General features: G+C 45.1%; 2 protein-coding genes across 3 annotated transcripts; both read left to right on the forward strand.

Moving 5' to 3' along the window:
* The first annotated feature begins 2 nt into the window (after positions 1-2).
* LOC107521158 (O-sialoglycoprotein endopeptidase) lies at positions 3-6559 on the forward strand. The gene is made up of 11 exons (XM_016165605.2): positions 3-522; positions 2381-2500; positions 2673-2848; positions 4399-4494; positions 4626-4675; positions 4821-4899; positions 5447-5512; positions 5620-5710; positions 5951-6026; positions 6128-6226; positions 6373-6559. Exons 1-11 carry the CDS (start codon positions 408-410, stop codon positions 6410-6412), a joined length of 1008 nt encoding a protein of 335 aa, XP_016021091.1. The 5' UTR covers positions 3-407; the 3' UTR covers positions 6413-6559.
* Positions 6560-6622: 63 nt separating this feature from the next.
* On the forward strand, positions 6623-26971 carry KLHL33 (kelch like family member 33). Of its 2 annotated transcripts, none has more exons than XM_036239359.1 (6): positions 6623-6727; positions 14654-18840; positions 19035-20529; positions 23033-23957; positions 24091-24258; positions 24366-26971. In XM_036239359.1, the coding sequence occupies exons 3-6, from the start codon at positions 19797-19799 to the stop codon at positions 24916-24918; spliced, it is 2379 nt and encodes a 792-aa protein (XP_036095252.1). In that variant the 5' UTR covers positions 6623-6727; positions 14654-18840; positions 19035-19796; the 3' UTR covers positions 24919-26971. The 2 variants fall into 2 exon arrangements, with proteins under 2 accessions (XP_036095252.1, XP_036095254.1); XM_036239361.1 differs by lacking the exon at positions 6623-6727 and having other exon boundaries at positions 10011-14772; positions 14978-18840.
* The last annotated feature ends 622 nt before the right edge of the window (positions 26972-27593 follow it).

A 27593-nucleotide genomic window follows, 5' to 3' on the forward strand; every position in this document is an offset into this window, starting at 1 on the left:
GGTGTGCCAGATACAAGTCTCCTGCTGCCACCCTGACCGAAGATCCCAACGCGTGCAAGAGGGAAAAAAGTCAATGGAGAAGGCTGGGCTGGACCATTGGAAATAGGAAAGAAACCGAAGGAATGTGAGGAGCAGATGTCGGCTCAGCGTCCCGGGCAATTAGGAGGACAGGTTCTTGACGGGGCCTTGACCGGTCGCCGTGACAACGTGGGCGGGGCCGGCGCAGGCGCAGGCGCAGCGAGTGCGGGAGTTCGGTATTTGTCTTGCTGCGCGCTGTCCCAGTAACAGTTATTGGCTCTGCTGCAGACTTCGGGCTCGGATACCTGCTGCTCAGCACAGACTGGCGAGGGTTCCACGGCTGCAGTGGTAGCTAGGAGCCCTGCTGGTGTTTACTCCCAGGCTCGGCCATGCCGACGGTACTGGGTTTTGAAGGCAGCGCCAACAAGGTTGGCGTGGGAGTGGTGCGGGATGGTGTAGTCCTGGCGAACCCGCGGCGGACTTATATCACGCCTCCGGGCACAGGTGAGTGGGAAACTTATAGTTTGAAGTGCACTTCACACAGCATCACCTTCTATTTTCCTAAACACTACTGAAGTAGGAGCGCATTGTTCCCTCAGAGTTTTTGATCCGAGTCTCTGAAATTATGTGGCAGTATTAACGTCGCAAGGTTGATGGATGGAAGAGTCACAGACACTTGATCTTGGATCTTCAGGGCTCGTTTAGTTTTTATTGAATGAAAATATTCAATTTTATTGAATGAAAATTCAACTTCATTGAATTTTTATATGCGAATCGTCAGCTGGATATAAAAATAGATATTATGAGCCTGCTATGGGGTTGGACGTGTAAACAACTTTATAGCATGACAAATAACAACAGATACAATCAAAATATTCTAAAAGGAGCAGTATAAAGACTCCCAGCTTAGGTGTTAGAACTGGCTGGCTTTGCAGTACTCATTCAGTATTTGTTTTTGGACTTTACTTTTAAAATAAGAATAATAATACCTGCATCATTGAACTTGAATTAAATAAAACTACTAGACACATTACAACTTTTAATAAATGTCATGTGTAAGTTATGATGTTATATCTTGCCTACCCTCCCCTAAAACACCTGTGTGAGTAGGCAGTCAATTTGCATATACCCAAAAAGCCTCCTTGGACAAGTGACATTTTGACAAGTTACTCATTAGAAATGTATGTATGTTTAGCATTTTGGCACCAGGAATACAAAGACGAATAAAATAGCTGGTGTCTTGAGATGCTCATGGTTAAACTGGGAAAACTGCAGATAATTATGCTATAATTGTTACATGTTAAATATGGTCCTAGGTATTTTTGCTGTATACATTTTCTAATTGTAAGGCAATTTCACTGTAAAAGATAAAATAACTGGTTGACATTTTGCTTTACATTTGGCGGACCGTGTATTTAATAAGCTAGTCCACAGTTTGGTTTCATTTCTCCACTGAGGAATTTCTTGCAATTACTCCTCATTTTTATATTATGTAAATAATAGCTCTCATAATGGTTTCTACAGTGATGAGTAGACGTGGTGGTCTGAAATAGTGGATGATAACAACTATGTATAAAGCCAGATTACATGCTATGCTAGAAAATAATAACATATCAGTTTGCAAATCCTTCCATGAGCACAGTCTTCTCTCTCATCTGTCAAAACCAAAAGCTTACCAAGCTATGGCAAATATGAAAGAGGCGGTTACTAATTCACAACAGTCTTTGAGAGCATTAATTATCAGTTTTTTGTTGAAATTGATACCTCTTTTACCAAAGAAAGAAATTATAGTGAAAAAGGAAAGGCAATGCTGATTAGGGAGATGAATCAACAAAAAATTACTATGAACGAAAGACCTCAAGACAGTGTATTTTCATTTTTCACAAGTGTTTTAAAGTTTTGTTAATTTTTCATATTTCAACGTCCCTGTTTTATTTCCTATTATTTTGTCTTTTACTGTGAAATTGCCTTAAGGCCAATTAGTTGTGCTATGAAAAATGCTTGTGGAGGAAATGCTTACAGCAAAGAATTTACAGCAAAGAGGCTTATTACAAAAGTACTAGATATAGTTAAATACAGCATGTTAAATACAGTGATGTGATCATGCACAGGATTTGTAGGGTCACAGAGAATATCACCAAAGGGTAAGTAGGAGGTAGGTATCACTTGACAAGTCCTGAAGGCTGAAAAGTTGGATATGAAGAAGGGCATTTCTGAGGGGCTTTTCAGCCTTATGAACAGGCTGGAAATAATGTATCTGAGCACCTGAAAGACAAAATGCTTTAGAATGAAAGGGACTCTTCCTATACTACTAGAAAACTACCTACCTTTGCTACAGAAAAACCCTGTGTTCATCTTTTAGGATTTCTTCCAAGTGATACGGCCAGGCACCACCGAGCTGTTATCTTGGACCTACTTCAAGAGGCACTAACTGAGTCTGGATTAACCTACCAGGATATTGACTGCATTGCCTATACCAAAGGTATGGCTCGGTGAGTGGTTGAATATACTTGGAGCTTGGCTGTGTCAAAATGGCTTGCAACTTGCCTCTGCTACCATCACTAACCTAACCCCACCTCTCGTGTCCCCTACTTCCCCCAGCTCTGTTTTTTCCAATCTCTATAGAATTCTAACTCCCATTTTTATTTCCCCAGGCCCTGGCATGGGAGCCCCACTGGTTTCTGTGGCTATTGTAGCCCGTACTGTCGCCCAACTGTGGGATAAGCCAATGGTGGGTGTGAACCACTGTATAGGCCACATTGAGATGGGCCGTCTCATCACTGGAGCCATCAGCCCAACTGTACTCTATGTGAGCGGAGGCAATACGCAGGTATTAAGAGTACTCCACCATTCCTTAATTTCTAAGGCACCATACTGGCAAGTTTCACATTCTACCTCAGTGGCAGAAACTGCAAGAACAGTGCTGGGCTCATCCAAACTAAAATGCAATACACTAGAAAATCCATAACAAAGTTCGTAACATTGCAGATTTGAGCATGATGATCAGAACATTAAATATCTTTTATGTATGTAGTTGTAAAAATGAGGAATTTTCAATTTAGAAAATGTAAGAATGGTAAGGATTGAAGCCTTCAAAATAATGAAAGCTTTTGCACTTTAATTATTTTGAAGCTTATTTTTTCTACGAATCTTGGCAATTACAACTAAAGGGCACTACCCAATTTATTTCTTTACAGTAATTACATGTTTGTTTTATATAACTTGTGATAAATATATAGAAGTTTTTATTCTAAGAGCGTGAAAATGTCAAAAATTTTTAAAACACTCTGTAAATGATAGTAGGTCATTTAAGTTTCTAGGCGAAGCCATAGTTGTTTGGGATACCATATAAGACCTTAGATTGGGAGTGGAGAACAATAACCTTCCTTTCCCACAGAACACATGGTGGAGTTATTGCCGGAAATAGTCATTGTTCCCTGCCTACGAAAGGGTTATGTTCTAAAATTTCATTGTGTGATGTAGTTATTAAAGATGAAGCACACATTCCCATGAGAACAATGTGGGAACTTTTAACAAGTAGAGGACAAGAAGCTTGTTGAAGCCTAAAAGATGGCATACAAAGTTAGAGACTTGGAGTATGGAATGTGGCAGTGAAGGCTTATAAGAGTTAAAAGGAACAGTGATGGAGTCTTCTCTTTTGAAGCCTTATTTAGTGTAAACAACAGGGAAGATGATTGGGTGGAGAGGAGTAGATGATAGAAGAAAGACAGGAGTTTTTCCTTCCACTCTTGTTACCAGTCTTTTCACAAAAGTGTAAGAGCTACATCAGAAAACCCTAGCAGCACCAGGAAGGGAAAGGGACCTCTGTGGTCCCTAGGAAGCACTCATTGTCAGAAGTATGGGACCATATGTGTCAGTGGATAATAAATATTCTCTGTACTAGAACTTCAAGTTGATTGCCAGTGCTGAGTTGGGTGGACCATTATTAGTCTGACCCAATATATATTAGTTTTTCAACTCTATCTCTTCTCTTGTTTACAAACATTACTGCCCTGGCAAGATATTCTAAAAGGACCCTGGGTCCCTGCCTCCAAACACTGTCAAAAGTGATTTTAAGGGACTATATCAGGAATCTCCAAGCTAGAAAAATGTAAAATGATAATTTGCTTCTGCCCTAACCTAGGCTATCTTCTGTAGATTAGGAATCTGCTCTGGGAATCCTCAAGGTATATGTGAGCTGCTTCTCAGATAAGACCTATAAAAATATCCACTCAGGATTGGGAAGAGTACTTTTTTTCCCATTTCCTGTTGGGATGTTCTGGTGGCCATGTTGACCCTCTGCTAAATTCTTCCCCAAAGCCAAGTACTCCTCTTTAAAGACTAGAGGTTTCATGGACTTCCTCACCTCATCATCCTTAGGTGATTGCGTATTCCAAACGTCGTTACCGCATCTTTGGGGAAACCATCGATATTGCTGTGGGTAATTGTCTGGATCGTTTTGCTAGAGTGCTGAAGGTAAGCCATTGGGTTGCAAAGAATATAAGATGTGGATCAATTTCTGTGGAGCCATGGAAATGGAGGGGGAAAGTAGTAAATTAGTTTCTTATGCTTCCTAAATATTTGACTTCATCTTTCGTATATGCTAGATTTCCAATGACCCAAGTCCAGGCTACAACATTGAACAGATGGCAAAGCGGTAAGGGGACATTAGGTAGAAGGAGGTTGACTGGTGGGGCTTCAGAGATTTCCCTGTATATATATGAATGCATTTTGGGAGGGGCTTTGGAGTGAGCAGCCAGCTAACTACAAACTTAGTGCCTCATATACTCACTCCCACATAGAGGCAAGAAGCTAGTTGAGCTGCCATACACTGTAAAGGGGATGGACGTCTCATTTTCCGGGATCCTGTCTTTCATTGAGGTGAGTGTGGGAGAGGTGAGGAGATGGCACTTGCATGCTTTCAAATGAAGCATATCTGTCTTGCTCACCATTGTATTTCCTGCATATAGCACAGTATTGGCCCATAGTAGATGCTGAATATATTCATTTAGCAAATATTTTTTGAATACTTTCTGTGTGCCAGGCACTGTCCTGGCAATAGCAATATAGCATGGAGCAAAATAAAAATGCCTGCCTACTTGGAGCTTGCATCCTAATGGGGAGAAAGATAAATAACTCCTTACCTGCCCCCCACAAAAAAAAAAAGGGGCAAGAAAAAGGGGGAAATAATCTAATATTAAAGTTTAAATGGTGATAAGTGCTATGAAGAAAAATTTAGTAGGGTAAGAGGTGGGGGGGTGCCAGGGCAGACATTCATAATTATTGAATCTTAATTAATGCTGCCCATTCTATAGCATGGTGACGGTGAAGGGCAAAGTGTGATACAAGATGTGCTGGTCAGCTAATTTTTGCTTTCATGGCATCCCCAAACCACTATTGTTTTATCTGTGTGTTTTCCCTTTTATAGGATGTAGCCAAACGGATGCTGGTCTCAGGCGAGTGTACTCCTGAGGATCTGTGTTTCTCCCTGCAGGTAGTGGAGTAAAAAACTGGGACAGAAAGTTTGGGCTTGAGGAACTTTTATATGATAGAGCTAAGGTTGGGTCCCCCTAATGTTTTCACCTTGTTTGTCCCCCGCAGGAGACTGTGTTCGCAATGCTGGTGGAGATCACAGAGCGGGCCATGGCACACTGTGGCTCTGAGGAGGCCCTCATCGTGGGCGGTGTGGGGTGTATGTATCCTTGGACTGTGCTCCAATTTCCTATTCTTGAGCGTATGCATATCCCTCCTGACAGTCTAAATCTCTAAGGGTTTGAGGAAATTACTTGTTTCATTTCTTGTTCTGTGCTTCCCAGTCCTTGCTCCCTTGGATCCCTACTTCATTTTCCTAAGTAAATGCACATGAGTTATAAAGCCAGATGATAGAGAAATGGCTCAGATTAAGCTAATCCTATCCCCTGCCTCCTTGTAGGTAATTTGAGGCTGCAGGAAATGATGGAGACAATGTGCCAGGAACGCGGAGCTAAGCTTTTTGCCACAGATGAGAGGTAAAGGCCTTTTCCCTTTCTTGATTTTCTTTTCCTCCCATTTTTCCAGTTATGATTTTCCACCCCGAGATCTCAAATTTCATATTTCTTTTCGTTCCCAGATTCTGCATTGACAATGGAGCCATGATAGCCCAGGCTGGCTGGGAGATGTTTCGGACTGGACACAGGACCCCCCTCAGTGATTCTGGAATCAGACAAAGGTGAGTACCCCTTGGAGGGGATAGCTAGGACTGTATGGGAAGTAGGCAAAAATAAGCAGGGAAGAGGGTCCAGACTCATGAGGGCAGAAAAAGATGGAAGATGTTAAAGGGTAGCCAACCACCAAGTTTTTCCTGTTTTTTCACAGGTATCGGACAGATGAAGTAGAAGTGACCTGGAGGGACTGACAAGGTTAACAGGATCAGAGTAGATAGTGCCCTAATTGGAGCCCATAATCTCTGTCCTAACGTGGGAGTCCTGGCAAAGCTATGGACTCCCCCTCCCATCATTTGAACCTCAAGACGACTCAGCAATAAAATATTTTTGGTTTTGTATTTTGATAATGAGTTTGTGTTGTTCAGGAACAATACAGAGATGGCATTAAATAAATTGTTGGTAGAGTGATGGATAAAGGAGGCAGTGGTCAGAGCACTGCCCTGGCTTTCTGTGCAGGTAACCGTGGGGGTTGCTGCTTTGGAGCTGAGACTGAGGGGATATCGCAGGTATGCTTCTCACATCCCCTTACAATGGTGGTATAACCCACATTATTTTAGTAGCAAGCGTTTTGCTAACTGCTTTACATTCATCATCTCATTTAAAATCTTTGAAGTAGGTACTAAGGATTTGTCTTAAAATAGTCTGGAGCCAAGTCTAATTTCATACTAATTTATAACTCAAATAAAACTGTCCCTCCTCCATATACTTACTCTTCCATGCACTTCTATTGGCAGACTTGAAGGGGTGCCCCAGATACACATTCCTCCCACCACACCCACCAGATTTAATCTCATGATGCCTTTTATCTTGTTTATGTCAATCACCTCAAGAAGTTCCAAACTACCAAGTCACCTCTCCTCTTTTACATGGCTAGTAACCATTACTCTCTACCCCCTTTTTTGTCCCCCTCTACTTCCCTCTTCCAACTCCTGGAATTCTTTTGTGCTCTTTGGAACTAATGACCAGTCATTAGCAAAATGCCCTAGATATTTACCCACTTCTCTGAATGTTCCCTTTACATTCCTGCCCTGGTTTCTCCTGAGGACTCTGCTTTTGCTACCACCTCTAGTGGTGGTGTTTCTGTTACACCCTCGGTACCACTGGGCCTAGAGGCAGTGCAGATTTCCTGAGTTTTCCATATTACTATTTTCAGACAATTCTCTCTCTTCCCTAACACACTTCAGCTTTGAAACACATCATTAGATTATACCATGCCAATACCCCTCCTGTCATAAATCTTGATGATTTCAATATCCATGTAGATTAACTTTCTAATACTCTGGTCTCTTATTTCTGTGCTCGTCCAGTGATCTTGTCCTCCACCCTCACCTCAGTCACTCATTCCTTTGGTCATAGTCTAGATTTACAACTATTCCATATCTCATTCTCAAACATTCCACTCTCCCACATTACCTCCTATCTTTCTAGTTCATTCTCTAGAGTGCACTGAATCCAACAACTCATTTCTTCACCAGGACCTTCCTTTGATCTTCCTTTCCATTGACCTCATTTTCCTCCCACAATGCGTTCATTTTCCTCCTTTAGCAAAATTGTAATCACAAGCACTTTGTTGCAAACATTCATCTTCCTTGCCTGTTTTGTCATACCCAACTCTTCACCTGCTTTATGCTTAGACCCATGCCACTGAAAGGGCCAGCAAAAAAACAGCCAAGTTGACTTGTCTTACTTTAAACTCGTCACCATGGAATTTAAAGAATTCCTTTGTGCTACCTAGCAATATTCCTTAGTCCTTTCACTTGCCTTCTTTTCTGATAACTCTGATACCTTCTGACCCCTTAAAACTCCAACATCTCCCCCCATTGTTACTCTTACTTCGGTTCCTATTTTAGTGAGAAAATAGAAACAATAAGAAGCTCACACCACTATATCTAACCATCTTCTGGCATTTACAGCTAGATACTCTGTTTTCCTTCCTATTACTGTTTGCCAGAGGTTTTCAACTGGGACTGACTTTGCTCCCCAGAGGACATTTGGTTGTCACAACTGAGAGGCAGTGCTACTCGCCAGTAGCCAGGAATGCTACAAAATATCCTACAATGCACAGAACAACCCCCTACGACAAAGAATGGGCTAAAATGTCATTGCTGTCAAGGTTGAGAAATGCTGCTATGAACAAACTATCCATGCTCCTGTCCAAATACTGTGTGGTAGAACCCATCTTCCAGCTTTTAAGGACATCTCAACAATTTTCCTTCCTTTTCTGTAGCATTGGTATTTCTCTTCTTTCCTGGATCTTCATGTATAAGTAGAATATCATTTTTCTCATCTTACGAATATGAACCCTCCGACTCCATTTCTACTTCCAATTCCCATTTTTCTATCCCATTTTACAGCAAAACTATTATTAATTCTATTATGGTGACATTGGTTAACAAAATCCGATAAGTTTTAGGTGTACAATTCAACAATAAGGCATATCTATATATATCGATAGAGATATAGATATTGCATTGTGTGTTCACTGCCCATAGATTTCTTACTGTTGCATATAACAAAACATTTTTAAAAGAGTTGTCTTCAGTTCCTCTTAGCCAGTTCTCTATTTAGTCCATTTCACCAAGACTGTTCACAGTCATGGATGACTTGTACAAACCTAAATCTTAATGGCATTTTCTGCTTCATCCTACATAGGCTGTCAGCAGCACTTGTTACTCTCTCTTTGAAACATTTCCTTTACTTGGCTTTAGGACATTTTCTTTGGTTTGTCTCTCAGCTAACTCATTGCTCTTTGTTAGTCTTCTTTGCTGGTTTCTCCTCACCTCTACAACCTGTTAACTCTTAAGAGTTCAATCCTTGAAACTGTTTCTCTATTTACACACATACCTGCAGTGATCTCATCTTATATATTAAAACCATTTTAATGTGGATGACTCCCAGTTGTTTAGCTCCGACCTGGACTTCTGTGCTTACTCTCTAGCTGCCCTTGGCATCTGGACTTGGATGGTATCTCAAATTTACCATATATGAAATTGTGTTTCCTTTTTCAATTAATGACAGTTCTGTTCTTCTAGATGTTCATGTTATATCACCTTGATATTACCTTTGATACCTCTCAGCTCCAAAATATCAATTTTTGTGGACTTTACCTTGAGAATATATCCAAAATCCCATTTCTCCTTGCTTTACCAGCTGCCACCCTAGACCGAGCCAGAATTATCTCTCTACAAGATTATTGCAGTAGCTGGTCTGTCTATCTGCTTCTACCATTTCCTACTTATAGTCAAGTTCTCAACACAGCAGCCAGAATTCATAGTGTTTACATGGAAGCCATATTACGTCACTCTTCTGCTCGAAACTCTCTGTTTTCCTATATTCGAGTAAAAACCAGAGTCTTTTAAAGGCCTGTGAGACCTTCCATGAGCTGTCCCAACCTTCCCACTTACTGTTTTGACCTCATTTCCTGTCTTGCTACTTACCTCCTTGTACACTCTGCTCCAGCAACATTGGCCTTACACACTGAAGGTGTGCCAACCCTCTCAAGGTCTTTATATTTGTTTCTCCCTCTGCCTGGAAAGCTTTTCTCCACGTATAGCTCATTCTGTCATAGTCTTTAAGTCTTTGCTCAACTTTTTTTCTTTTTCTTGCTAGTGAAATATTTCTGACAACCCTACTTAGATTGCATTCCTCCAGCACTTCCAGCCCCTTCCCTATTTTTTTCTCTTCACAGCAGTTACCTTCTAATCTAATAGTTTTATTTATGATCATTGTCTGTTTCCTCCCATTAAAATATAAACTCTCAGTGTGATCACTTCATAAGGTAAATGTTTAATCACTATGTTGAACACTTGAAACTAATGTAATATTGTATGTCAACTATAATTGAAAAATATATTTTAAAAAAGAATATAAACTCCAAGAGAAGAGGGAATTTTTATCTTGTTATATTTATTACCATATCTCCCAGGACTTAGAATAGGATCTGGCACACAGCGGACATTCAGTCAGTATTTGCCGAGTGAATGAATAAGTTGATGGGGAGTAAACCAAAGAGATAATCAAAGGACTATAAAATAAGGCTTGGGCCAAAAGATGAAAAGAATTAGGATTATTTGAGTTTGGGAAAAGAGTAAGTGATAAACACTTTTTCATTTACAAAGGATAGACACATAAATGCATTGAAAATACGCTAAGACATGGAAGTTCAAAATCAAAAACTTGAATCAAATATATGGTGATGGAAGAAAATTTAATTTTTGGTGGTGAACACAATGCAACATACATATGACGTATTATTGAATTATACACTTGAAACCTATAAAATTTTATTAACCAATGTCACCAAAAAAAATTTAAAAAGTTGGAAACTTTGGAAAGGAAGATATAGTGTTTGGGATGCAAGTAGAAAAAAGATATATTTGAGAACAGGAATGATCCCTGCCCCTCTAGGCTTGGACAGTTAATTTTATACACGAGAATCAAGTATGTTATTATACATTAGCCTCAGGCATTTATTTGAAGCTTTTATTAGCATTACCGGTGAAATGGATTTCAAAGGGAGGACCTTCCTTGGCGAGCTTTGGGCTCTGCCCTGGGGCTTCCCAAGGGTAGACTCAGTTGGCGGAGCCAAGAGACTGAAATCATGGCTCCATGAGTCTTAAATTGTGGGCTCCTCCTCCTTTCTCAGTCTCCTGAGTCTCTCACAGCATCTGCATGTCCTGCTGATTTCCACATGTGAAGGCAGTGGGGGATGTTAGATCCCTGGACAATATCTCCAGCCAGGTCATGTATAGGACCGCAGGGCAGATTGACCGAGGGATCACAGGTAGGCTCCTGTGAGGAATGGAACCTGTTCTTCAGCTTATCCAGCCATTAGACTAGCCCCACATCTGGCATCTGTGCTCTGAAGTTTGAAATTTTCCCAGACTCACATACATGACTGTGAGGACAACATCCTGGGAATATTGCCATAGGACTTCATGAAGACACATATGCCACTCCCACTGCATGGTTAGGAAGAATTAGCAGAGAACAAAGTGAGCGCCATTGTCAATTCCTACTCTGGGACAATTGCCCCACTTGCCAGCCCTGTTCCTATATACATACTTTTGGTTTGCCTGCAGGTCCTGCTCAGAGTTGTCGCCTGAAGGAGCAAGAGTATTGAGAGAGGTAGATTCCAGGTCCCCCTTTGGTGGTGGCTTCTGCAACTGGTGTAAAGCCACCAAGTCTTCAAAAGCCTTTTGGTTGCAGAGAAAAGAAACCCCAGATTTAGCAAGGAGAAGAGAGTATATTATGCCTGACGAAATTTCTGTTCTTGGGGTTTTAGGAATAATACTCTTCAGTTTTGCTGCCTTTTTGGAAGAAACTTGCATTTCTTCCAAATTGGAAACCATAAACCCATTCAGATGTAGGGAGAAACGAAAGTTACTGTTTCCCCACAGCTAGTACTTCCCACTACAGTCCTCTTTCATCAGATTTCAGCTCCCTCTTTCCTCTTGCTTACCAGAATATTTAGTTAAGTTATAGCTTGTCTGACACTTGCTCCGTGAGATTCTTAGCTGTGAAGAAGGAAGGGAGATATGCAGGGAAGAAATGTATGGGTTAGGGAGGTTGGTTCTGACCTCATCTCTTGAGATTTGCCTGTGATCTCAGGTAGTAGTCACATGTTGGAAGCTGAGCCTGAACCTTCTGAGGGGAGAACGTATCCTAAGGCAAGACAAGAGAGAAACTGGACATTTTGCCTACATTTCCCAGCACCTTTTCCTCTTCCTCCACCTGCAACAAGTGACTCAGTACCCTCCCCTCCCCTTCCTGTCCTCTGCATGTTAGGCCATAACCTTGAGTTTTCATGTTCTGCTTATTATTCTTTGTGTTCCTCCTCCAGCTTCCCAGGAGGACTGCTCACAAAACTTACAGCACATCAAGCCCATTTTTATCTTGCATGTCAGTAGATAGGGGATGAGCATAGGCAGCCCTGTGAGGATAAGAGGAGAGCAGATGCGCAGCTTCCCTGCCTGCCTTCTTTTGGGGGCAAAAGAGCAAATCGTCAATGCCTCTGAGGTGGGAGGAGGGCAGTGGGTGCTTTGTAAATACAGGGTTTGTTCTCAGGTCCTCCCTGCTCTTTATTTCCCTATCCCCCCTTCCTTGTTTTCTGGAACTTGGAGAGAAGCTGGAGCTTTTTAGGGAGCCATAGAGTTCCTACCTCCATCGTCGCTGAGCTAGTTCATATCCACTGTTCACCAGCCCTGCTTGCATTGGAACAGGGTTTGAGGCTGCCAAGATACGACCCCAAAAAAGAGCAGAAAAGAATGAGAGACAAATTCCTTGTCCAGCCGAATAATTGCCTCCAACTCAATATCATACCTTCCCTCTCCCAAAAGAAAATTTTTTGCTATTCCAGAGACATGTCATGTGGCTTCTCTCTCCCTTGACTAACCCCACTCCCTTTTGTGTTTTCTGCTCCTCTTTCCTACTCCCCAAATCTACTTCCCCTAAGACAGGATCTGTTTTAGAATTGGTCTCTCCTTTCTGAGTGTCCATACCTGTGGTGTTCAAAAACCTTAGATTTACAGGGAAAGGTAGGAATATAACACAAAAGAATGTTGTCTTTTTTGCATCTTTCTTCGATCCCACCCAGTCAATGACACTCAAGTGTTAGCTAGGTAGCTGTGTGCTATTATTAGAATTGGAGTAGTTCCAGAAAACCTGCTCTGGAGTTGGGCCACACCCCTTCCTGACCACACTCCAGCTCACCTTAATCTGCTGTTTTTCATCTCTTTGTCCACATTTCTATCACCTGAATTGAGAAGATAATTTTAAAGCTTTCTCCTACCTCTGAGATGTCAGGAGAACTTAACATACAGGGAGGATCCTCAAAGCAAAATTCAATTTTCTCTTATCCTGATGCCTGATTCTATTCAGTCTCAACCTCTGGCAACTAAATAAGTACACTTATTTAGGAACTCTAAATTAGTATACCGTGACTGTCTTTGACAGTCAAAGATAGCCAATTTCTATACTTCCCACATCTTATCCTTCTCTTAGGCCTATCCCATTTTGGGCTCACTTTAAGTTTGATGTTAGTTAGGTAGCCAGGTTTAACCCCAGTGGCATCCTTAAGAAGCAGACACCATGTCTTGTAGTCAAAGGCATCACTTTATGGGGGACAAAGAGGAGATTAAGAGCAAGAGCTGAAGATAAGGAAGCTCTTGTTCTTGGGGACACCTGTACTGCTAGGCGGCTGGAGGGAACGCAGCTTCACCATGATTATATTTCCTCTTCCCCTGGTTCCTGACCATCTCTGAGCCCATTTTCACCTCCCTAATCCCTCTACCCACCACTTATTGTAGAATGCCCACATACCTTCATATCGGATATCAGCACATCTTGCCAATTTTGCTTATATCTCAAGACCAGCACATTTGTGCTTCAGCTGGCCCAAATCTGTAACCAGAAAGGAAGGGCAATGAGGAAAGAAGGGAATATAGTACATTGGGCAAGAAGGTGACAAGAAGGGATGCAGTTTGGTAGGCCGAACTGCATGAGGCTCTGAGCCCCAGAGCGTAGCCTCGGGGCAAATATTAATATAGAATGAACGAATCTTCCAGAGGTTAAGCAGTTGACATGATTCTCAGACTCTTGAATGGTTTGGGGGAGACAGAAATGTAGGCTAGGGCTGTCCCTCCCTTAAAGCATCCTTCTGTCTGACTCACTACTCTCCAGATTTTCCAAGCTCACTCACTGGCCTATTGATCTCCCCACCCCTTTTTCTTCCCTCTAGTCTATAGCCTCCAGCCTCAGTTCCCTCCTACTGAGAGTCCGTTCCTATATCTCTTACTAAGACTTCATTTCCACAGATCATTGGACTCATGTTTTCAGTGAAGGGCCCCATGAAATCCACTAGGGCTGGCTGCTGGCTACAGGGGCCAGTTAGTACCAGACACTGTGGCCTATGGAGAGGAAGGCAGAGATAGTGTTTGGAGAAGTGGTCAGCTCTTCCCACTAGAGGATTTTAGAGAAGATTTTAGGGAGAAACCAAGAGTGTTAGAGAGGCTTCTCCATATCACAGCATGATGAGGGAAACTGGTTCCTGTGGTCTTTGTCCTGCCACGGAGCACCCCTTCTTCAGGGAACCCTGCTTTCTCTACCCCACTAGAATTCCATTCCTTTCTTTTTTCTCCTACTTCCCCTCCCAGATTTTAGGGAACTTGTTTCCTTCTATGTCTAGGGGATAGACTGAAAACCCAAGCCTGCAAGAACCAGTCATATAATAATCAAAAAACAAAGTGGGCCAGGTGGGAACTGTGGCAATGTGGAGAGTACCCGCCTTGTCTCACAAGACAGCAGCGACTTGGCTCCAGCTAGTACGCCATGTAGGATGGAGGCCCAGCACTACTAGATGCATGTTAAATGTTGGCAATTAATTTTTTTTTTAATTGTAAATGCTCTGCAATCTGAACAAAACTTATTTGCAGGTAAGATCCAATTCAGAGGCCACCAGTTGTCAACTTCTGGTCTAGAGACTCCCTCACCAGAATTTCTTGATGCAATCCTGCATTTTGGACAGGCTTCCTGAGGAGAATGGTGCCTTGTGGTAAGTGCCCAGATGGACCGAGAAGCCCAGTTCACATCTGTGCAGTGGAAGAGGCGGCGTAGAGTGATTAGGGGTGAGGCCTCACTTGTCAGAAAGAAGAGGAAATGGAGATTTACTGTTGGTAGTTCTGGGTTTTTTTATGGGGGTCAGCCTCTTGCTGTTTCTCACTCTCTCACTCCTTTACCCACCTGCCCTTCCTCACCAGGTTTCTTACAGAATGGAGTGAGCAGCAGCAGAAGGATAACAGCAATAAGTGCTGTCCACCAAGTGAAGACGAACGTGAGCAGGGAAAGCAGACAGCCCTGCAGGGAGAGCCAGGAACTGTAGCATCGGAAGGAAGGGTGCCAGCTTGCAGGAGCGAGCAAATGCAGCCCATCCCTTGTCCAAGCCTCAATATCATCCCCTCTTATACCCCAAAGATGCTTCTTCAACTCTCCTAGGTCCTCCAAGCCCTGGGCCTGACCCCAATACCTGCCCGTACTAGCCAGGTGACTGGCTAAGGGAGGTGTAGAAACAGCCCAAGTTGATGAGGGCATAGGAGCAGAGGAAAAATAAGAGATAGTAGAAGTAACTGTGTTCTGACCAGCTTTGAGAAAGATGAAAGGTAAAGAGGTCAGTCTGCTCTCCGGAGCCATTTTGAGGCAAGATTAACTGCCAGTAAAGCTCGGAGTTTTGCAGAGTTGGCAAGCTGTGCAGTCTGCTGGCTCTGGAGGAGGTGCACCTGGCTTGGGGGAGAGAAACTGAAGGTTCTTTGACCATGGGAAAGAGCATGTTAAGATAGCTACAAGGTTTCAGTGATTATTTGTATACTTAGAGGTCTTTGCTTCTTACACACTCTGTAGGGTATAAATATGCTGTGCTAAATAAACTCGTGGCTGCTCGGTATTGACTGGGGGCCCTCCCGACTTTATCTCTTTCCGTTTTTTCTTTAATCCTCACTCCCCTTCTCAGGTGCTGTTCGACTTTAGCCAGCTGGCTCCGGCAGTCTGCAAACTGGAGTCTTGGGATGCAGAGTCAAGAGCATTATTATCTTCTGGCTTCCCTTTCCCCATACCCCCCTCTTCACCTTCTACACACTCCACCCTCACTACCACCAATGTAGCAGACTTTTCATCTACTTTCAGGACTAGAGAGATAGGAAAGAGGCTTTTGGGGTCTAGCCCTAAAAGCTAGAGGTAGGGCAATGGGGCGGAGCATGAAGAGAAAGGTGATTAATGAAGCCCGGTGTGAGAGTTAGAGGAATACTCACCAGTAAGGATGAAATCAATGGCAGTGAGAAAGGTGAACAGATAGCCTCACACAGGTTCATTGGTCTTGCCTTAGCCTTTCCCTTAAAAGCCAATGACTGGATACAGTTTGTCCTGGCACAGCTACTATAAAAAAGCATGGTGATTATCAGGGGAGGGTCCCAGGAAGAGGGAAAATGATAGCCTTTTCCTCCTCTAAAGAGGCAGCAAAGAATGGGAACACAGAGGGAAGCGTTGAGGGAACTTAGGGATCCTAACAGGAAGAAAGGATTGAAGGAGTAGAGTGGGGTAAGATCTCTGGGAATGTGCAATGGGAAAAACAGAGAAGAATGACAGAAGAGTGATGCCCTCCCCAAATTTTGCCTTGATTTATGGGCAGACTTTTAATTTTGTTATGTGAGCTTGGATTGTCTTTTAAACATCAGACAACCACAGTCATCACCATCTAATTCCTGGTTGCTGAGACTGAGCCCTCTTTTGCTCTTCCTCAAAAGATTAGACTTTTGGGCTGTCCTGGTCTACTTACATTCTCTCCTTTCTCCCATGAGCCTCTTGTTAAAGTACCAACTAACCTAGAAGACTTTGGGGGCTGAAACAAAGCAGGAAAGGCAGAGAACAGGGTGGCACTGAAAATTCCTGCAGACATCGTGAAACAAAGCAGACACCATGCTCATGGCCTAAGGAGAAGAGTAGGCAGAGGCAGATATCAGTGTATTCTGGAAGCAATGTATTCCACCCATATTTTTACCTCCTAACTTTCCCAGAAGTTGAAGGAAATATTAAATTTTATCCCATATTTGAAGGTTTATCCTATCCACATGCATCCACTTAAGCATATACTGGTTTTGGAGCATCTGCTCTATGCCCAGCAGTAGACAAGGTAGGATTTATCTTTTAAATCTCCCCTTTGGTTCACTCACCTGGTAGTGATTAGAGAGCACATAGAGGCAGGACCCTTGCCCTAGACAACTGCTGAAATCCCAGCCATACTGACACTCTGCCCCCAGGGAGCTCTCATTGTACAATTCATGCCAGTACTATTTCCTGAAATATCTCTAGTCATACAGGACCCTATACCCTACCACCTCAGAGAGGTAGACCCAGGGCTCCAGGTCATTCTGCGCAGAAGGCAGGAATGGAGGGAGGACCTAACCAATAATAGCAGAGATGCCCAGATAGGAAAGTATGGTTCCTGTGATGCCAAAGAGAGCTCCTTTGGGGATAGCTGTAGCAGGGTGCTGGAAACAAAAGTTGTACCATTAGTGGAGAGAGAAGAGGGGTTAGAGAGTGTGCTCTGTACCTGGACATCCTCACCTTGAGGTCTCCAGAGATAGCGGACCAAGTGCATACCCTAGTGTCTGAAAAGAAGATGGAAAACATACCAAAGAAACTGCCCTCTGGCCCACACCACTGCAGGACCACATTTTCTAAGAAAATACTCCCGACATAAAAGAATAGAGAGAAAAGATAGGGTCTTTAGGAGGACCTCCTGGCTTCCTTCCATTCAGCCACGATCATTACCCCTCTACTCAGTTTAGTGCCAGTGACTTAGGTGAGGCTGGAAAGAATAAGAGAATGCTCAGGCATTTATAGGACTGACTGGTCTGATGGTCAGTTTGTAAATGACATACAGAAGCAGAGGTCAAGGGGTCTTTTCTGAGGAGGTTTGGGCTAATATGACATTCTGAGGCATTCATACCCTTTAACATATTTCTCAGCCAGCTTCCCACTGACTCACTAGGTACCCAGAGAAGCCAGTGGGTTTCGGCTGGGGTTTGTGGGGAGGAATGCCTCAAGGAGGTAGTTGATAAAAGGGAGGAGGATCAGGAAGAAGACTTTGGTCCTGGAATACCATAGGTTATCTCACCTCAAAAGGAGAAATGTGAATCAAAGGGGAGGAATAAATACTACTCTACTTCCTCGTTGTCTCTTCACTCTCCTCTCCAATCCTCTAATTTCCCGCCAGCCTCATTCTATAAAAGAGTGTGACTAAATTTCCTTCTTGCCCAAAACTGCAAAATGTCCCTTCCTATGCCAGAGAGATGAACCTCAAGATTGTAAATATCTGGGAGCAGAAAATAGCATTTCTCATAATAGTCTTGACTGGTGCTCATCCCAATAGGTCCTCAGAATGAGTCCTTCTTATTTTCACCTTAAAGAATTGGCATGTGCAGTCTCTCCAGGCAAAACCATCTAATTTCAGGTCTGAGTCCCTGGAAATCTGCTCTGCCAGCTACACACATACACAAAATCCCATAGCTCCCCACATTTGGCCCCTCTCTGATCTGTCTAGCTCTCACAATCATCGCCTTGGCCTTCTCACCCCCATCTCTATTTCCCCTTGCCCGCCTAAGACTTCCACTGCATGGAGAGGGTTCTGTGTTGAGCTACTCACCTTCCCACCCTCTTTCACACTAATGCCACCCCTCTTACCCAAGTCTTAAAGAACAATCTTGCTTGGCTCCCCAGTTAAGTCAGGTTGCAGGATAATCTATCCATCTGGACCAGCCTTTATATAGGACAGGGAATCCAGTCCCAGCAGCCTTTGGCCTGTCCTACCTCTCTGGTAGAGGGGAAGGAAGGGTGATTGCTGCCCGCTTCTCTAAATTTCTTCCTGAGGATACCTGGAACTGCAGGGAAAAGTAGTTGCATGGATTTAGAGGTCTTAGGATGAGAAGAATGTTGACCCAGGCAGAGGGTGTGGCTGTCATTGTCCTGCCTCAAACAGAATGCTTACTCCACTGAAGTCCAGGACTCCAGTCCTAGCAACAGCAAAGATAAACCCTGCATTCCATTTTCTGGTGTCATCCCAGCAACCAAGGTGAGGGTTAGACTCTAGCAGAATCTTCTGGAGACAGGGGGTTGGGTTTTGCTATCTCACCACCTACGTCACCTCCGGACATGGAGGAAACCCCACGCTGGGGGTGGGTCAGCTAGGGTGGGCTGTTCTGACCCCTGCAGCTTCTCCCACCCTTCTGCCCTCATAAACCTGTTCCTGTGCGTTTGTGTTTCCAGTCGTTACTGCGCTCCAAGAGTCCCAGCTTTATCATGCACGGAAAAATCAACAGTCAAAGCCCCAAACCAACCCAATGCATGCTCCACTCCTCTAGCTCCACATTCCCGCGTGTCTGCACAACCCAGACTCTTGCCCACCCCTTCCACCCTGTCGAATGAACACAGCCTTTGAGGCCTGACTCACTCCACCGGATCTTCGCATCCTTGGCATCTGAATTTGCCTCACTCAGCACCAGGACATGACCTACAAGTGGAAGGGAGAGGAGGTCATCTCAGGACGGGGCCCAGGGGATTGAGTGTCAGAGTTCGGGCACCCTGAGCTGAGGCCCAAGCCTGCCAGCACCGGCTATAATTAGCTGGGTGCAGCCGCTGACGGGGATGCTGGGCAAGTTCCCTCTGCCACGGGCCAAAGCAGAGCAGGCTCAAGTGAGAGGGCAAACAGAACTCTGGTGTCTCGGGAGAGTGACTACCCAGATGGGGGCAAAATAGGCGGGGTGTGGACCCCGGTAGTGGATCTTTACCTATGCCTCTTGCACGCTTTGCTGTACCTCGTGAATCCCATAGTTGCATAGTATAGCCTGACCATTCGAGCCTTGGACTGGAGTGCCAGGGGGTCAGGGGACAGTGGTTTGAAGGGTTTGAAGGAGAGGGACTGAAACGTGCCGGTCTGGAAGCGGGAGTTCCACCAGCCTCTCCCGGGCCAGTTCTGGCCCCCTCCTCTCTTTCCTCTGCGCATCTGCAGCAACCCAGCGAACTTGAGCTATGAGCGTCTCCGACTCCCAGCTTCGTCCAGGGCGCGTCTCCCTTCCCGTCCAGAAGGATGGCTTCGGCTTCCCGTTGCCCAGCGTGAGAACCCTCTCTTGGCCTCGGACCCCGGACGAAGATTCTGGTTTGCCCCCCTTTCCCCTGGAAGAGCCTGGCCTCAGGTCTATGGCACCAGGGAACCTTCCCTCTCCAGCCTTGTCCCTAGAGGGGGAAGAGGATGAAGATGAAGACTCTACGGAGCCTGAGGAACTGCGCAGTGAGGAGCATCCCAGCCAGTTTTTCGCGGAGGCACAGCGGCTGCGGGAGCAGAGGTTGCTGCTGGATGAAGAGGTGTTAGTTGCCGGGCGAGTATACGGGGTGCATCGCGTGATCTTGGCCGCAGTTAGCAGCCTCTTTCGAAACAGGCTGCAGGGAGTCAGAGGTCCGCAACCTCCTTTCAGCCTCGATGTGGCCCCCGGGGCCTGGGAGGCTGTGCTGACTTTTGCCTATGAGGGGGTGCTGGGTCCCGCCCCGCCTGGGGATGTGCTGGTTGCTGCTGAGGCCCTGGGAGCGCCACGGGTGAAGGCTGTGGCCCAGGGAAAAGGCAAGAGGCCTGGAAGCGCCCAGGATGATAAAAAATGGCCCAGCCAGGCAGAGGAGCTGAGGGAGAATCTGCGCAGCATCGAGCTCCTATACCAAGAGGGCATCGGGTGTGACCTGGAGCTGGAGGCAGGCGGCTGCTGGCTGCGGGGTGAGGACCCGTTGGGCATTAAATTACTGCAGGTGCAAATGCTACTGGAATGGTTGGTGTGTGCAAGCAGCAGATGGTTTGATCCCTATCAGAGTGGTGGTTTTGATCTCTGCTGCAGAATTTCCCTGGGGTGGCCTTTGGTGCGTCTCCTGGCCCACTGGAAGTGGGGCATGCGCAGTTGAGTTGTTTTCCTAGGAGTTGTGACAGATTTAAACTGACTTGCCATGCTGTGCCTCTTCCTGTGCCCAGTAACAAGGAATTTTCAGCCAATTGGCTGAAGCTAAAGGTGCAGCCCATGCCAAGCAGAAAGTGATTGACTCAAACAGGGATTAACCAAAAGTCCTCCTTGGAGTCTTCTATTTAGGATACAGGGAAAGCCAGAGGAATATGGTGTTAAAACTCAGTGTGTCTTTTCACCTAACTGTGCTTGACACCATGGCAGATGTGGCCCTATAGCTGATGAGCAAGGTCTGGTATTGTTTTGTCAGAATCTGGAGGCTACCCAGCCATGGCAGTTTGAAGTTAACTCTGCTTGTCACCAAGTAAGCTAAGGAGGGCTGCATAACTTGAATATTATTCAGATTCTGCTAAGATATAGTGAGGTACTAGGTTCTACAAATTGTTGCATATGCCATCTTTTTAAATTCTCATTGAAAACTAGTGAGGTAGGTACTGTTATCCCTAGGTGCAGTTAAAGAACATTAAACTCAAAGATGTTAACTTGTGAAAATCAGGTTATAAGCCCATGTCCACTAGCCTAGTCTGCTTTCACTAGGCCATGCACTACATTCTGTGTAGCCAAATCAAAGGCACATAGGAACTGGCAAATGGAGTTGGGATGTAGACACATAACATTTAAAATGAAAAAAGATTAGGTTAGAGGTTATCTGGTTAAGTTCTTATACTTTATTGATTTTTTAAAAAGTGAACTTCAAGAAAGGTCCAAAGCCACATAGTTATTGCTTATTAAAGGAATGACTGGGACTCAAAGTGCTTCTCGGACTCCCAGAAGGAAAAGCATCCTGTATTCGTCAGCTTGAGCTGCTATAAAAAATACCATAGACTGGGTAGTTTAATAACAGACATTTGTTTTCTACAGTTCTGGAGACTAGAAGTCCAAGATTAGGGTGCCAGCCTGGTCAATGACTGGTTAGGGCCCTCTTCCTGATTTGCAGAGAGAGAGAGAGAGAGAGAGAGAGAGAGAGAGAGAGAGAGAGAGAGAGAGAGAGAGAAAGAGAGAGAGAGAGAATCTCTTTCATTTCTCTATAAGTGCAGTAATCCCATTCATGAAGGTTCCACTCTTATACCTAATTACCTCCCAAAGGTACCATCTACAAATTTACAAATATCATCACACTGGGGATTCAACATATGAATTTTGGAGGACACAAACATTCAGTTTATAGCAGATCTCTAAAAGTGTTTGTTATCATTTCTGATAGCACTGGATGGAGGGGGACTTTAAAATTTCATAGTTATAACATTCTAACTAGGGTTTGAAACTTAAACATGTTTATGTCCCTGTTTTTATTTCCCTAAGAAACAGTTCATCTTAATGGTGGAAAACTTTTACTTAAAATTCTAGGGACTAATGATGATAAGAGGGGCATACAGGTGGTTGTGAGCCTTTTCACAGTTGAGCTATAGGTTGATAGATGGTATGGAAGATGAAATGGCTTACCCGCTTTGAGGAATGCAGATTTTCTCAGTCAATATATATTTAAAAGCTGTCACCGAGGTTTACCACTTGGGAAGCACTGAGCCACTACCTACAACTTACAAAGACAATGGAAAGCCATAACAACATCACCTGCCCTTGGAGAGAGGAGAACATGCCACAAATGGTCAAAGCAGGTTGAGGTCCATAAGCCTCACTGGGAGCTTGGTCCTGTGTCACCTGCCTAAGAGGACTTTTAGCAGCATTCTCCCCTTTATTATGAAGCATTTTTGATGGTAGTCGGAGTAGGTTGGGTCACGGTCATTCCTGAGTGTGCTAAAATCTAACTGAATGGCTGATATCAGTGGCTCTCAGAATCGTAAACAACTTTATACTGTGCACAATAAAGAGAGACCTATATAATTTGCATGTCAGTCTTTGCAGTTCATTTTGTGCCCTCTTTTAGAAAATGCTGCCTATAGCATCTTCTCAACTTGATCCATCAAGACTTTCTAACTGATGTGGATCAAAAAGACTAAAGCAATGTTTATCAAAGTATCTTCAACCACTAACATGAGAATCATGCAGGGTGCTTGATAATGTTAAAATACAAAATCCTAGGATCTCCATCCAGACCTATGGAATCAGAATCTTGGGAGGTGGGTTCTGAAACCTGCATTTTAACAATGGTATTCAATTGTTAAATACAATCTCATGGTATTCTGATGCACACCACAGTTTGGCCTGTGGCCTTGGGTGGTTGGCCCAAAACTGGGGTTGTGAAGTTGGGATATTGCCTAGCAGTTTGCAATACTCTGAATCCCCCTCTGCTTCTCTCTCTTGCAGTGCACCGAGCAGCCCTAGCCTGTGGCAGCGAGTTCTTTGGGGCCATGTTTCTGAGTGGGATGAGGGAATCCCAGGGTGCAAAGGTGTCTCTGCATACCATCTCTGCCCAGGACCTGCGACTCCTTGTCTCTTTTGCCTACTCCGGGGTTGTACGGGCAAAGTGGCCAGGACTGCTGAGAGCTGCCCAGGCTGCTTTGCAGTACCAGAGCTCCTCCTGCCTGGCTCTGTGTCAGAGGGCCTTGGCACGGGGCCTCAGCCCTGCCCGTTGCCTGGCCCTGTTCTCCATGTCTGAAGCCCCTGGGTTGGAGAGGCTCTGGAGAAAAGCCCGTCACTACCTCCTCACTCACCTGCCTACGGTGGCTTTGTGCCCCACTTTCCCTTCTTTACCAGCTGCCTGCCTGGCTGAGCTCCTGGATAGCGATGAGCTACACATGCAGGAGGAGTTAGAGGCCTTTGAGGCTGCACGGTGTTGGCTAGCTGCCAACCCTGGGATCCAGGAGTCAGAGGCCAAGGCCCTGCTTCAATGTGTCCGTTTTGGACGTATGTCCACCAGAGAGCTGCGGAGAGTACGGGCCGAAGGGCTGCCTCCACCCCTGCCTCAGGACTTGCTGCATCGGCTGTTGGTGGAGGCCGAGGTTCCAGGTAAAGTGAGGCGGAGGGAGCCTGACCAGGCTCTGGTAGTGATTGGTGGGGATGGGCTCAGATCAGACATGGCTGTAAGACAACCATCCCGAAGAGTGTGGTGGGCCCGGGCCTTCTGCTGCGGCGTGGGACTGGTGAAAACTGTGGAGTGGGGGCGGCTACCTGCCCTGCCTGCCCCAGGGCGCTTCCGGCATGGAGCTGCGAGCCTAGCAGGAAGTGAACTCTACGTGTGTGGGGGACAGGATTTCTACAGCCATTCCAACACCCTGGCTTCGACTCTCAGGTATGGCACCCCTCTCCTGCCCCCTGCCCCAAGAGTGGGAGGCTCCAAGGTGGTCAGCTGAGGGACATTGCTAGCCCAGCCAACTACACACTCCCAGGGTCACTCTTCCCATCTCTTGTCACACTGTGTCTAGGTGGGACCCCAGTCAAGAGGACTGGGAGGAGATGGCACCTTTGTGCCAGGCTCGGAGTTTTTTTCCCCTGGTGGCACTGGATGGACTACTTTACGCCCTGGGCGGACGCGCCAATGGTGTTGCCCTCAAGTCTGTGGAGACTTATGACCCCGAGCTTAATGTCTGGAGGTGAGCAGGGAAGGGGGGGGTTTTAGGCATCAAGGAGAGACTAGGGCACTTGGAGAAGGAAAGTCGAGGATGATTGTTGCCTGATCATGTGCCCTGTTGTCCCTTAGGCCAGCACCTGCACTTCCAGCGCCACGCTTTGCCCATGCGGCTGCTATTCTGGAAGGTCGATTGTACATGAGTGGTGGCTGCAACGGGACTGGCCAATGCCTGGCCTCATTGCTGCACTATGATCCCAAACTTGAGAAGCCAGGGACACTTCTGAGTCCCATGAAGGAACCTAGAGCTGGCCATGTCATGGCTGCTCTGGGTGGGCGGTTGTATGTAGCAGGTGGGCTAGGGGAGACCGGAGACCTGCTGAGCTTTGAGGCCTATGAACCAAGGACTAATAGCTGGACTCACCTGGCACCCTTGCCTTCCCCCCATGTGGGGGCTGCAGGTGCTGTGCTGGAGGGGGAGCTCCTGGTGCTGGGGGGCTACAGCCACCGTACTTATGCCATCTCCCACCTTATCCATGCTTACTGTCCTGGCCTGGGCCGATGGCTCTGCCTAGGAACTCTGCCAAGGCCTCGGGCTGAGATGCCTGCCTGTGTCCTGACACTGCCTCCTGTGCAGCACATAGCTTTGGGTCCCACACAGCACCAAACCAAACCTGCTGGGTGAGGGAGGGAGCATCAGTGGATGGGGGGAGGAAGGGATAAGGTTCATCGTAAGAGAAGAACCGAAATTCTAGGGGGAGAAAGAGAAGGCTTTATTCATGAGAGTATTTTATTCTCGTACAGTGCTTACAACTCATAAACTGCTTTTGAATATATGATCTTCATTGAGGAAAAGGGGGTTCCAAAATTCCTAGGGAAAGGGCATTGGGGAAGGGGAGGCAGCTGAATACCTAGGTAAGGAGAGGAGACCCAGGCGCAAATAGATAAGGTTTAGGGACCCTGGTACAATTCTTGGTGGGGAAAGTACTTCTAGCTGTGAAGACAGTTGAGAATCTCCAGTAGCCAAGGTGTAGGGGCTATAAGAGGACAGTTGAGAAAATGATGATTCTGGCCTATGGATCAAGGAGAAAGCTGCGAAAAGGCCGGTTTGAGGAGTGGAGGGCGGGGAGAGGACTGTAGTTGTTGAGCCCTTCTCTTTTCTAAGTCTTGCTCCTTTCTACTCTTCAGTTCCTGGGGCACATGAACCCTCTCGACAATAGTCTTTCTCAGGTAACTTGCAGACCCGGTTTAGCGTTTCCTCAGCCTAGACACTGAACACTACCCCTAAGAGCCTCTTGGTTTTCAGTCTGAGGTAGAAGTTCCCGTCCAGACTTGGCAGGGCAATAAGGTGGGAGTGCTGCATGTGCGGAAGACGAGGAGGGCGGAGGCAAAGGGATTATACAAGGTTTGAGGGAATGAGGTGGAATAAGTCAGAAGCCTGACTGGCTGCTTTCCTCCTCTTTGGGGAGAATTGAAGGATCAGGAGTGAAAAGAGAACAGTTGTGGTGTAAGGTTATGAGAGGAAGTGGTAGAAAGAAGAGTGAGAGGCAGAGAAGACCTGGAAAATTGGTTTCCCCTTTTCTGTCCCTTTCTTCCAGAGTTTTTTGAGTCTATTTCCCTTTTTTGTAGCTGGAAAACCTTGAGTCAGATGCTTTCTCTCTCCCTTCCTCCACCCTGCTCTTCCTTTTTTTCTTTCTTTCCTTCCTTATTCCTTCCTTCCTTCCCTCCCTCCCTCTCTCCTCACTCCTCCCCTCTTCTCCCTCTCCTTTTCTTTCTTTTCTCCTTTTTCCCTCATAGTTATTAAGTTACCAACTATGTGCCAGGCACTATATAAGACACGAAGGATACAAAGATCAGCGAACTCCTGGCCAGCAGACAGACTTGTAAATAAATACAAGTTTTGCAGTGGACTTAGAGTTGTGGACACTTACGTCATACATTTCATACCTGATACTTAGAGGTATGAGAGCCCAGAGTATGGAGGAGTGAACTCTGCCCAGGGGGGCTTCTATTAGGGAAGGCATCATCATCAGATGGGTGTAGTTTGAGCTGGATCTTGAAGGCTGCCTGACTCACCAGAAAGAGAAAGGAACCAAATGGGACATGTAGTACCCTATGTCTCTATAGCAAAGGGGAAGTCAGAATTCCAGTGGTTCTTTAGAGAATGCTGCTGCTGTGGCCAGCCTATTTTCTTGTCTAGAGCCTTTCCAAAGATAATGGCTTTCACTTAATGATTGTATTTTTCCTCCTTCTATGACTCCCCTAAATCTTTCCTCTCTGGTATTTTCATTTCTGACCCTTGAGCAGCTTGGGGCAAAGAAGGGCCAGTTCTTTGCATAGATAAATTTTCTATTACCATTGTTTAAGATTCTCATGCTCCTAAGGGTGAGGTGAAGGAGTCTCTCTTGCATTTTTTTCATCCTCACCCCGGAGGTACTTGACATGTTTCTGCAAGGTTTTTTATTTCATTATTTCATTAAGATTTTTTTCTATACCTCTGTTTAGGAACATAGTTAAAATGAGGAGGAGTAAGTAGGATACATAAGATAAAAGAAAAGAAAGGTTGAAGAAGACAGGGAAGGGGGAAATTGGAAGTATTGAGAAACTGCAAGAATTGAGTCTTTAGGGTGAATGTCTGTGAACACATTCTTTATGATTTGTATGCAAAGACAGGCTCAAATAAAAGCTTTCTCATGGTTGAATTATTCTTGTCTGAGTTTCTTTATTATGAAAAGCATTCAAAATTCCCTGTAATTTAGCTTCTATCTCCATTACACTACTGAAACCATCACCCTTCTTCATTGTCACCGTGAGCTACTTCTCACCAAATCAAACAATCTCCTGACATCTTTATGCAGAAGCTGACTATCTTGAAAACTGGCTCTTACACTAAAAAATTTTCCTCTCCTGGCTCCAGAGGTAGCACACGCTTTTGAGCCTTCTCTTATTTCTCCAATTCAAAGAGGTGACAGAAAGTCAAATTATAGTGACCAAGAGGGCCTGGCTCTATCCCAGGCGGAGCTGGAAGCCTAGGGTCCCAAAGTGTGCAGATGGGAGTAGTTAGATGCTGAAATTTCTAGCTTTCATTATTAATTTTTAAATTGAGGTTAGAGTGAGAAGAGAAGAGGAGAGCTTTGATTTGAAACAGGACCCTGGTCAATAGTCCACTCTTCAGTGAGAGGGGCCTGATATAGGCCAGGTAACAGTTGGGGCCCTCTTCAAGTGGACTGAGATTCAGGGTAGTATTTCAACCCTAGAAGGCAAGTGCAGTGAGAATCAGGAATTGGGACAGAACGATAATACAGACTGTGAAATCATGGCAACTTAGGGATTAGGCCACAGTTTGGTGAATGTGTAGAG

This window comes from Rousettus aegyptiacus, unplaced genomic scaffold (assembly GCF_014176215.1).
Source record: "Rousettus aegyptiacus isolate mRouAeg1 unplaced genomic scaffold, mRouAeg1.p scaffold_m13_p_3, whole genome shotgun sequence".
In the NCBI taxonomy this organism is placed as follows: domain Eukaryota; kingdom Metazoa; phylum Chordata; class Mammalia; order Chiroptera; family Pteropodidae; genus Rousettus; species Rousettus aegyptiacus.

Bases quoted from the DNA above. Each gene is read 5' to 3' on its own strand.
- LOC107521158 (XM_016165605.2), top strand. From the start codon at position 408: ATGCCGACGGTACTGGGTTTTGAAGGCAGCGCCAACAAGGTTGGCGTG. The intron at 4,900-5,446 runs GTGAGTGTGGGA...TCCCTTTTATAG, and splicing joins GGATCCTGTCTTTCATTGAG to GATGTAGCCAAACGGATGCT. The intron at 5,513-5,619 runs GTAGTGGAGTAA...TGTCCCCCGCAG, and splicing joins ATCTGTGTTTCTCCCTGCAG to GAGACTGTGTTCGCAATGCT.
- KLHL33 (XM_036239359.1), top strand. From the start codon at position 19,797: ATGAGCGTCTCCGACTCCCAGCTTCGTCCAGGGCGCGTCTCCCTTCCC. The intron at 23,958-24,090 runs GTATGGCACCCC...CACTGTGTCTAG, and splicing joins ACCCTGGCTTCGACTCTCAG to GTGGGACCCCAGTCAAGAGG. The intron at 24,259-24,365 runs GTGAGCAGGGAA...GTTGTCCCTTAG, and splicing joins CCCGAGCTTAATGTCTGGAG to GCCAGCACCTGCACTTCCAG.